Below are 11,602 nucleotides of genomic sequence, written 5' to 3'. Positions count from 1 at the left end.
CTTTAGAAACTGCTTATATAGAATTCACTTGGCATAAGTAAGTTTGCTTAGCATAACTTCTGCAAGCTGTGAACTCTAACTTTCTGCTTAAGTAAAAAAGGCCTCAGAGTGGTTCGAGCTACTAGATAAGGGGAGCTGCATCCCCGGAGATAAGTAAAACAGCAGAACAGTGTCTAAAAGAAGATGGAATAGAAGAATGTTTTGGTTTATCAAGAAGTTATTTTTCTCCAGTTGCAGGTGCAAAATAGCAACTGAAGGTCAGGACTTTGATTAACAGCCCACCTGACAAAAATGAAGAGATTCAATGACGAATGGGGAGACCCCAGACTCTAATTTTGCAATTGACCTGAAGTGACATGGGGGGGGGGGGGGGTAGAGGCTTGGATTGTGGGGATATAATTGTCCAAGTTTTTTTTTGCTGCAGGTTCCTCTTCCAGGAGGCAGCCAGCTCTAGCTGCTCTATGCTGTACCTTGCAAATAAATTGAGAAGAATTTCTGGAATCCATGCCTGAGTCTCTGCTATGGGAAACCTAAGGAAAAGAAACTTCCCTAACACCATACCATATGACATCATGCTCAGCAATAAAAAGCTGGGGGAAGAAGGAACGGGGAAGTTTGGAGTTATAGCACTTTGTCTTCCCAAGTAACCATTATGTGTGATGGAGCCCTGCTTTCCTAGAGATGGCTGAACACCTGCCTGTCAATAGCAAGTAGTGAATGAATTCTTTGGTTTGCTTTGCTTGTGTGTGCAGCTTTTGCTTTATCTGTTAAACTGTCTTTATCCTAACCCACAAATTTTCTCGCTTTTACTCTTCTGATTCTCTCCCCCATCCCACTGAGGGGAGGGAGAGTGAGCGGCTGAGTGGTGCTCAGTTGCCAGCTGGGGTTAAACCACAACAGTTGTATGCTTGAAGAACAAAAGCAAGAAAACTCATAGATCAAAATAAACACAGTTTAATATGGGGAAGGAGGGGAAAAAAAAAAAAAGAGAAAAAAAAAAAGTGATGCAAAGGCAACCACTCACCACCTCCTACAAGCAGACTGATGCCCTGCCAGTCTCTGAGCAACGGCTTACCTTCCCCAACCCCCCATCTCCTCAGTTTTTTTTGCTAAGCATGACATCATATGGCATGGAATATTTATTTGGTCACTCTGGGTCAGCTGTTCAGGTTTTGTCCCCTCCCAGCTTCTTGTTCACCTTTGGCCTACTCATTGGGTGCAGCACAGTGATGAAAGACTAGATATTATGCAGGTAGCACTCAGTAATACCCAGAATGCTGCTATGTTATCAATACTCTTTTAGTCACAGATCGAAACCACAGCACCATAGAGCCCGCTATGAAGAAAATTAAATCCATTTCAGCCAGACCCAGTACAGCCATGTACAGCCCAAGTCAAATTTGCATGCATAGATGCCAAGCTTTATCTTGACTAGGAAAATATGTTTGCATACTTGCTTCAGATCTAAATTTATATTTAAATTTGGGGGTGAGGTTGAACTAACATTTTAAGGTTTAACTAAACATATAATGAGTGCCTACTAACAAACTAACACTTTAAGGCTTAGCCACACAATAAGTGCTTAGTTTAGAGCTTTATGTAAACTTATGTTAAGAAAAACAGAACTCCATCAAATGCCAAGATAAGAAGTTTTACTGCACCTAGCTGTAAACTTGAGGAGACAAGATAATGAAGATTTACAGCAAAAGGGGGCGCCAGTCTGGTTTCAATTGACTTGGCAGCTTGGGTTCCAGTCAATTCAACATAATGAGCCAAAGGTAAAAAGTTCACTGTGACGAAGCTGAAGGAGCCTTCATCCAAAGACCCCTCCTCAAGACCACCAGATGGCACTGTGCAGGCACAACAGGGCGGGGTCAAGGCAGAGACTATGGAAATGATTAGCGGGGAAAGGTTATGAATATGTATAGGCGTTCCTGGGGTCATTATGAATATGTAACACCTTACTGTATTTAAACACACCTCATATTGTTAGAAGTTGCGCATGAATGGTGGAACGATCCCCCTTGTGCCCGACATCGAAATAAACATACCTGCTTTATAACTTTGTGAGTTGTAAAGTTTTATGACTTTATAGGTTGTAAAGTTGTTTCTGCACGTCAATTTTAGTGACCACGAAGGGACAAGCTCTGCCCGGCTGTGCGGACCGCCTGAGAGAAACGGACCTCCTAGACGCATCCTGAACCTTTTTTTATGGAGGGGCTTCACTCCGCTCCAGCTGGTCACCACGGGGGCAGACAATGACCTTTTGCATTAAGCGGATAAGGTATGTTTATGTTTTACTGTAACACGGGCCTGTAACATGGGGGGGCAGTAACTCGCGAGGCACACCTGCGCATGGCCAAATTCTCCGTATTGGTGTAAACGGGTACCTAAGGGGGTTACTGACTTGACTCAACCAGAAGGGGGTCAGCCTCTAGCGATCTTGGGGGTAGATCGAGTAACCCTGAGACTTCTGTTGCGTCTCGATTACGGGAGCCAGGATGGACCTGCTAATGACTGTTATGGAAGCAGGAGAAGGGTAAACAGAGTCTCCAGTCGTGGGTTCGAGTCCCACTAACAATTGTCGGGGGTTCGAGTCCCCATGGCAATTGACGCCTTATAACATCTTAACCCATGGGAATTGAAATTTATATTGCTGTAGCTGTAATTGGAATACTTATGGTGACAGTTACATGTTGTTTGATCAAGAAGTTTCTGTGCCCGGTACCGTGCTTTGTGTGAATGAGTGCTTTGTGTGAATGAGTGCCTGAGATGCAGTCTGACTGCGAAGCGAGTGTGGAGTCCCGATCCGTGGTTCCGTGTTCTCCGCGAGGAGACCAGCCGGAGACGGACGAAGCGAATGATAAGTGTTTGTTGAACTAATAGCTAGCTTGGTAATCATGTGTGTTATCTTTATAAGTGCCCGGGCATTCCATGTCTATTGTAATAATCTTTAGAGTACAACCATCTGTACAATGAGCAATTTAGCTTTTAACTGTGTGCATGTGGTGAGGTTTTGTGTGTGATAAGCTGTGTCTCATCTCAGTGTACCAAATTTAGCTTTTTGTATGTACACCAGGTAAGAAATCCTGTTTTGGGATAACAGTAGTAATACCCCAGATGAGACACTAATAAAAGCCTTGCCCAGTCCAGCTTGCTGAAGGAAGCGGGGGGGCAGGTGCCGATGGGGCTCCAGCACGCACTGACCTGTTTTGTCAGGGAGACCCAGCGGTACCTCTACCCAGCTGAGCAGTAAGTGGCTTAAAGGTGCGATGCTAAAATCAAGATATTGTCTTGAATGAATGTAATTGTGATTTGTTTGCATATTTTAGCCTGGTATTTGGTTTGCGTATCTGAGCTCAGTATCTTAGTTTGTATATTTATATTTGGTACCAAAAGAATTTTGTTTGGGGAGATAATTACCAAATGAGAACCGGTTCCATTACTAAAGTACCACCTTGCTCCCCCTTAAGATGCATCTGTACACGAGAGTAAATTAGTGGGGGAAGTGATTTGAACGTGAAATTCTGAGTTAGCTGTATTGCAGTTAGTGTTGTTCTGTGGATAGACTGATTTGGATCTAAAATTAATGCAAGGGACTGATGCTTAATATGCTGTTTATTGACATCTGTAAGAAATTACAAAAGGTAGGAGCTGAGGGATGTAACTATTGCTCAGCTAATTGAAATTGCATATAAAGTTTATAGTTGCAGGAATTAAATGAAGAGAGAAAAAGGGCAAGAGGAAGCAAGCTTATGCTGTGAAGTTTGAACATAAATGTCTCGCCCCCTCCATAAGCTGCGCAAGAAGAAAAGAAGTAAAAAGCTGACTGCCTGCTAAAGCGGCGGAAAAAGGTGGGGGGGGGAGAGTGGCGGCTGCTGGAGCTGGAGCTGCAGCTCCTCTCCTCCGGGCTCGCCGCCCGCGGGGGATGAAGCAGGGGGGCAGTCGTCGCTGCCTGGCCCGTTCCTGCTGGGCTGCTTTGTTGTGTGTAACGTGCACAGAGCACCCGGATTTCCCCTTAGATATACACCTTTGGAGCCGGGTTCAGAAGGAGGGATACAGCAGTTAGTGTTGTTATTTACAAGTCAGTCAGCAAATGATATTCGGAGGAAGTTACAGAAACTGAAAGCAAGATTCTCCTTCTCAATGCCAATAAGTAATGACTACATAGTAGTAAAGGGAGCCACTGGCCAAAGTGAAAAAGCATATTTTTGTGAACCTTGGAATACAGATTGGGTAAACAAGTAGGCATTCACAAATTTCTGTATATGCCTAACTCCATGAATCCTCTTTTGGAGAGAGACCTATTGGAACAAATGGGCACAGTGATAAGATTTGAAAAAGGAGAAATTACTCTGGAGGCAAATGATCAGCAATATGTGCAAATAATGAGTTTCCTTTTAGTAACTGTTCCCACAGTGGGCACAATTAATGAAGAGGTTGTGAACCAAGTGTATCCCAGATTATGGGCCAGTGATGTACCTGGAAGAGCCAAAAATGCCCCACCAGTCGAGGTAAAAATCAAAGAAGGACAGCAGTTGGTAAGGATTAAACGATACCCTTTGAAAAAAGAGGACAGGGAAGGAATTCTGCCAGTAATAGAGAAATTCCTGCAAATAGGGTTATTAAAGGAATGTGAGTCCAGTTATAACACCCCTATGTTGCCTGTCCGCAAGCCAGACGGGTCATATTGGGCGGTTCAGGACTTATGAGCTATAAACAAAATAGCTGAGGACCTCTACCCAGTGGTAGCAGACCCATGCACCCTTCTGACAGTATTAACACCTAATTTGACTTGTTTTATCATTTTAAATTTAAAAGATGCTTTCTTTTACCTCCCTCTCCATGAAGCTAGCCAGACAATATTTGCATTTGAATGAGAGAACCCTAAAAATAAATGTAAAACCCAGCTCACATGGACGGTGTTGCCGCAAGGATTTAAGAATAGCCCGACAATATTTGGAAATCAGTTTGCTAAAGATTTTGAATCCTTGGAAGCCCCGTCTGATGAGGGACAGATGCTACAATATGTGGATGACGTTTTAATCGCTACTAGAACCAAGGAGGCTGCATGACCTGGACCCTATGGACCAGAAACACCTGCAGCGGAATAAGGAAGCCACACGAGCCTTTAAAGAACTTAAAAAGGCTTTGATGTCAGCCCCTGCTCTAGGACTCCCAGATGTGAGTAAACCATTTTTCCTATTCTCTCACGAGAAACAGGGAATAGCCTTGGGTATACTGGCACAGGATCTTGGCCCATACCAACGAGCAGTGGCCTATTTCTCCAAACAGTTAGACACAACTGTAAAGGGGTGGCCTGGATGCCTGCGGGCAGTTGCTGCAGGGGTACTGAACATACAGGAGGCCTGGAGATTTGCCGTGGGTCAGAAAATGACTGTGCTAGTATCCCACACAGTGTCTAACAAGATGGTGTAGAAATTATCGTCACTAACGTTGTCAACCCAGCTTCTTTCCTCAGTGGTAACTTTGGAGAACCAGTTCATCATGGCTGCCTGGAGACCATCAAAGCAACATAATCCAATCGACCAGATCTAAAAGATCCAGGTCCCAAAGGCAGTTTAGGTTAATCCAAATCCCACCTCCCACAATCCTTTCCCTTTTGCACCAGTGGTATTAATGCTGGTGCAGACAGAAAATGGGAGTAGTTCAGGAGCTGATATAGCTAAAAAATGATTATTTAAGGGATGAAGCAGCTAACCACCTGGTCACAGGAACACTAGACGAGGAAGCAATAAAGAAACACTAATTCAGATCTAGCTTGGCTTAAACTAATAAAGGGCAACACTTACTTCACTTCTTAACAAGTAAATTAAGACGTTAGCATTTAGAATTATTTCCCTTACAGCTCCATGAACTTATGTAAGTCTTCACGTACCATCGATGCTACGGAAGTCTAGTAAGTATGTCTTGCTGTCCACCTGATACAACTGTAGACTCATTTTGGAATATGCACTTGTCACTGGATTCTTCCTTCGAACACGCAGATAGTATGGATTTACCACCTAGTACGAAAGAGATTTGAGTTAGTAACTGGAACTGCTTGAGAAGTACTGTATATTGTTTTTTTTATTTCTACTCACTGGTATTATCAAGTGATTTCAAGCTTATCTGTCAGAGCATTTTTTTTGTGGCCAACAAAGAAAAAAAATCACACAACCAACCGAAAAACGCCAACCTCACTCAACACATTCCTACAGCCCCAACAGAAAGGTTAAACACAGTAGCAAGATTTTTCCTGTCAACATCAATAGCCTCCCTCAAAACCCTTCCTGCACAGCAAGCACAAGCTGTCAGCACAGGCACATGAGATTATTTTCCAGCACAGGAGAACATACTTTCAGACTTCTAAGCTATGTAATTACACAGCTCAAACAAAAATTTAGTGTTGTCTGCTGTAAAGATCCTTTATTCTTTTACCTTCCATTCATAATCCAGTTGTTTAATTGCTCGACAAACTTCAGCCATTATGTCATTAGGTCGACTCTGACTCCGTATTCCTAAGTGCCACTTCGCTCTTCTTACACCTTGGTGTTTTGACTTCTGTGGATTCAGTTCATCAAGAGTATGCCGGGGAAGTGGTGCTTCAGCTACTAAGAATGGCACTCTTTCAGGATGAGGGCGAGAGAGATTGTGATCATCAAGAAAAGAATCCGGTGGGCTTGTAGCCAAGTAGAAGTCTTTGGCCTCATTCATTATTCTTCTATTATCTATAATGAGGTGATAAGCAACCACTAAAGGGTCCTGATGATTTTGGCTGTATAGACAACTTAGCACTTCCTCTTCAGTGCATTCAAACTTCTCACACACTTCTTTTAAGGCTTCATCATCAATCATGGTAGAACTATATGTTGGGTCTTCAGGAAACAAGTATTTGGGAAGGTCCTGCTTAAACCATTCATGTTCCCTAGATTTAAAAACAAAGTCTGAGTATATGTATGTAAAGCAAGCCTTTTTAGTTTTAAAATATTTAAAAAATAAAATTCTTAGTCTGTACAAAAAACCCCACAGTTGTCAGTTCAAGTCCCCTTCTGTGCAGCACAAAAATGCATAATGGAAAGTTATCACCTCCTTCACAAGATTTTTGCTAGACACTTTGCAGGAGACTGAAAAAAACCCTTTCCTGTAAGGATTTTAACTACCTGATCTCCAAAAAAATCTTTGTATAATTCATCAACCAGCTTTTTATATAAATGATTGTTTTTTTGTTTTTTTTTTTTTTTCCCAGCCACTGTCTTAGTTTTGAGATATTTTAAAACTGAAATTTGTAATGTTACCCACTCGAGTTGTCCCTCCCCAAGTACATATATAACAATACATAGCAAATTGAAGAAATCTTGATACTGAATAGTTTCTTTGGCAGATATTTGGACAAGGATTTTTGAAGTCACACCCTCCCGACCCTCAATAAGCTGCCTATAATTTTTTCATTCAGAAAAACCCCTTCTGTCTCTTTAAGACTTAAAGAGCTGAGGGAAGACTATGGAAGAATCAATCTGTACCTCTTTACTACTGTATCCATGGGCTAGTATTCATAAGAGGGAAAAGGAAATATACAGAAAGAACCAAATACTTAAGTTGCCCAATCACACAGAAAAAAAAATTGTTTTATGTACCTAGAGGAAGCTGCTTAACTAGCCAAAGGATACAGCATGACAGTTTAAAAAAGTATCCTAGTCTACAGCATAAAGACCTATTACATATTTAAGAGCAGTTATATGGATCAAACTCTAGTCTGTATGAGTTTGAGAACATGCCTCAGCACAAATGTTCTGAGCAAAATGCACTTTCAATCATAAGCAAGCAGTTAATTTCGAAGCAGAAAAAGCTTTTCCTATATGACTACAAAGCACAGCTCTAGCTGAATAACTGGGTCAAGAGTATTTTGTTACTATTCATTGCAGTGGGCCTCTTTCCTTGCCCTTCCTCCCCCTAGAAAAATTAAGGTATTTAATTAAACTCAAGAGTTTGTCCTTTAAACTGAGATGACATGTCTCATGGCTAAGAGGACAAAATTGATTAGGATTCAAAATCCATCCATGCTCTGTAGTCAACATTTTGCAACATCTTTTTCACATCATTTATCTTCTGGATTTGTTTAACATGACTTAGATGAGTGGATAGGAACTTAGCTTAAGTTTTACAATGTTTAGTTCTCACAATGCTTTGATTTCTGCAAGAAAGTACTTCCCATTGTAATAAAGTAGCAAGGGATACATGTACCACAGTTTTTATTCTACGGAAAGAACATGAACATTGCCAGCTTCCTAACTTCCAACCCTAAAAGAGGAAGCATTTTCACAAAGGTAGTATTTTAGAGCTCTGTCCTTGGATCTTCTTACAAAGGAAACAGAAAAAACTAACTAAGCTAGTGCATGAAGGACAGCTTTATCAGCTACCATTATTTATTTATTCTACCCACTGTGCATGGTCACCCTCTTGGAATGCGGAGCCCATTATGGCTATCTGTAGCTACAAGCTTTAACTTTTCAGTATTCTATTTAGTAATTGTCACTCATACACAGGTTCATGCTAGAATAGAAAGTGCCATCTCACACATGAAATATTCAGCCTTAACAGATGATTTTTCAGAGTCGGCAGAAATATGAATAAAAGTGGTAGTTATCAGGTTAAATATTCATATCTTCCCCTCAGACATTTACAGTACAGAATAGCGGTTCTTAACAGCATATAATTTTCTTGCCCAGAGAGGTCAATACAGCACAGTTTTTGCAAACCATTCTGCAAGTAAACAGGTTTGCTTTAGCAGTCTTAAATCTAGAGTTTCTCAGAATTTCTATGTAACATATATATTTGTTTTATTGTGACCTATAATAGATACTTCATTGGTCACTGGAGATCAGAGTCAGAGCTAAAGCCAAAACAACCACAAGTTGAACTTTTCCATCTCAGACTATAAAGCAGGGACAAGCTATCAGAATGATTTCTTTGTTCTGCATATTTTCACTGAGATTACCATTCCAGCGTCCTGTGATCAGACATCAGTTAATGTTTTACCTAATGTTTCTGATTGTTGCTCTCTTCATTGGATCTACTTGCAGCATGTGTTTTAGAAGACTGATTACAGATGGATTCAGGTACTGAGGGGTATAAAAGATACCATCACATATCTTCTTAAAAAGGGTTGGCACGTGATCATCATCAAATGGAAGTGTTCCACATAACAAAGCATAGAGAATAACCCCACTGCTCCAAATATCTACTTCTGGACCTGCATATAATCTGTGAAAGAGTTAACTATTAGCAATTTGTGCTTAATACAGTAAACTTTTTTTTTTCTACTTTCTTACATTGTATTACATTAATTAAGAGTGTGTGAACTTGGGACAATTAATCTGCAGTTACTACACCATTTCAGTGCTACATCTCCCTTGAACTCTAGCATCCTTCCCCTTCAAATATGTATCAAAAGCTAAGGCACAAGTACTTACTTTTCCTCTCTGTTATATAAAAATAATCAACAGATACAATTTATGACAATGGTAAACTGAAAGAAACTTTCACCTACAGCCAAGAAAGCTTATGTTATACATAGTTATCCCTGTTTGAATGAAATCTATGCAGTTACCTAGCCTCCAAATTTTGGAGGCTGAGAAGTTTAAGACAAGTCCATATAGCAGAATTTGTTACATCTTCTATGCTACTGCCTGAATAAAACATACATTTGGCCTCCAATCAACAAGAGATATAAAGGTGGGTAACTGAAAGCAGCAGATTTGACAATCACAGAGTCAAAATGAAAAAAAAAGTTACCTTCGGACTGAATACCTATTCTGCAATCTGCAACACTACTCACTGCTTCTCAGCTTTACAGTAGATTGCCTGTATTTCTATCTATACCTCTACTTCCAAGATCTGCGCTGTGAGATTTTAAAATCTATTCAAGCATAATGCACACACTGGTTTTGGGACATTAAAAATCACCTCCACCTTACAGGAACTATTCAAAGCTAGTTCATCAAACCCTTAAATACTTATGAGAAATTATCAAGGCAATTAAGAGTTCAGCCCACAGTTCCTCAGCATCAAGTTTGTCAATTACACTAGTTTTGTAGCCTTTAGAATTAAGCAGCAAAATGACCGAAGTACATGTACGCATGCATCCAATAGAAAAGAAACTACCTTCCCGAAATTACTTCTGGTGCAGCATAGTTAGGGGAACCACAGCTTGTTCTTAAAAATTCTCCATCTGACATCATATTTGATAGACCTGAAAGTATATAAGAGTAACTACTAAAGATTCAGAAAGCAAAAGAATTTCACACTGCATATACCACCTAGAACAAAACACGAGTAATTCAAATTAGAAATTAAATAATTTGTCTCAGTAAGGAAGCAACATGGTCTGGAATTACTGGAATTTTTATATGAAAATGCAACATGATCCTGCATTTATTAGGTTGGTGCACAAGCAATAGCAGTTTTGTGTGGAGGGGTTTTGTTAGATGGAGATATGTTGTTGAATTAGTCAGGCCCAAAGGAATTTCAAGGCCACTTCGAGAAGCTGAGAACAGAATCTGCTGTGAGAAAGAGGGGCGTTTCTTCATTAACAGGGTCTCAGCATGGCGTGAGTCGTCGGACCTATCATCGGTGGGGCTCCAGCGTGTGGGCTGCCCGTGATACTCATTTAGCGAATCCATGCTTGGAGCGTGGACGCGTGATTAGAGAACAGTTGCGTATATAAGGAGACTTGTTTCTGTAATAAATGGCTTTGCGTGATTCACATTGAATCGGAATGCTGAGTCCTTTATCGCTCCAACAGTTTTGGACTGTGAATTTTAAATCATTATAACTAGGTTCAAACACATCTTTATTAATCAAAATAGGAACCATTACAATCAACACAGTTTTGTCAATGAGAAATAAGTTTGGTTATTCCTGTAGAGTAAAAATACATACTTCGGGATTTACGAACTCTTGGAAAGCATCTTCTGCAACCTGCTGGTTGTGGAAGCATTTTCCCTGCAAAAAGTTGTTGAGATGCTTGAAGAAGTGGTAGTCAGTTGGCAAAAGGTCAGGTGAATATGGCAGATGAGGCAAAACTTCGTAGCCCAACTTGTTCAACTTTTGAAGTGTTGGTTGTGCGATGTGCGGTCGGGTGTTGTTGTGGAGAAGAATTGGGGCCTTTTTGTTGACTAATGCACACTGCAGGCATTGCAGTTTGCAGTGGATCTCATCGATTTGCTGAGCATCCTTCTCAAATGGAATGGTTCTGCTGGGATTCAGAAAGCTGTAGTGGATCAGACCGGCAGCAGACCACCAAACAGTGACCATGACCACTTTTGGGTGCAAGTTTGGCTTTGGGAAGTGCTTTGGAGGTTCTTCTCAGTCCAACATCTGAGCTGGTCATTGCCGGTTATCCTATAAAATCCACTTTTCATCACACATCACAATCTGATCAAGAAATGGTTTGCTGTTGTGTAGAATAAGATGACACTACAAAACAACGATTTTTTGGATTTTCGGTCAGCTCATGAGGCATCCACTTATCAAGTTTTTTCACCTTTCCAATTTGCCTCAAATGCCGAACGTCTGTAGAGTGTTTCATGTTGAGTTCTTC

General features: G+C 40.8%; 1 protein-coding gene across 2 annotated transcripts in view; it reads right to left on the bottom strand.

The window, feature by feature from the left end:
- LOC136114641 (5'-AMP-activated protein kinase catalytic subunit alpha-1-like) overlaps positions 1 to 11,602 on the bottom strand; it is a 78,083-nt gene that overhangs the window by 32,499 nt on the left and 33,982 nt on the right. For both annotated transcript variants that reach the window (XM_065860066.1, XM_065860067.1), the window contains 4 exons: positions 10,165 to 10,252; positions 9,040 to 9,264; positions 6,442 to 6,928; positions 5,900 to 6,026 (listed from right to left, as the gene is read on the bottom strand). In XM_065860066.1, coding sequence (XP_065716138.1) covers positions 5,900 to 6,026; positions 6,442 to 6,928; positions 9,040 to 9,264; positions 10,165 to 10,252 — 927 coding nt within the window. The remainder of the gene's footprint in view (positions 1 to 5,899; positions 6,027 to 6,441; positions 6,929 to 9,039; positions 9,265 to 10,164; positions 10,253 to 11,602) is intronic.

This window comes from Patagioenas fasciata, chromosome W, assembly GCF_037038585.1.
Source record: "Patagioenas fasciata isolate bPatFas1 chromosome W, bPatFas1.hap1, whole genome shotgun sequence".
Classification (NCBI taxonomy): Eukaryota; Metazoa; Chordata; class Aves; order Columbiformes; family Columbidae; genus Patagioenas; species Patagioenas fasciata.
The sequence above is the reverse complement of the archived record's forward strand: the minus strand, read 5'-3'. Positions and strand labels throughout refer to the sequence as shown.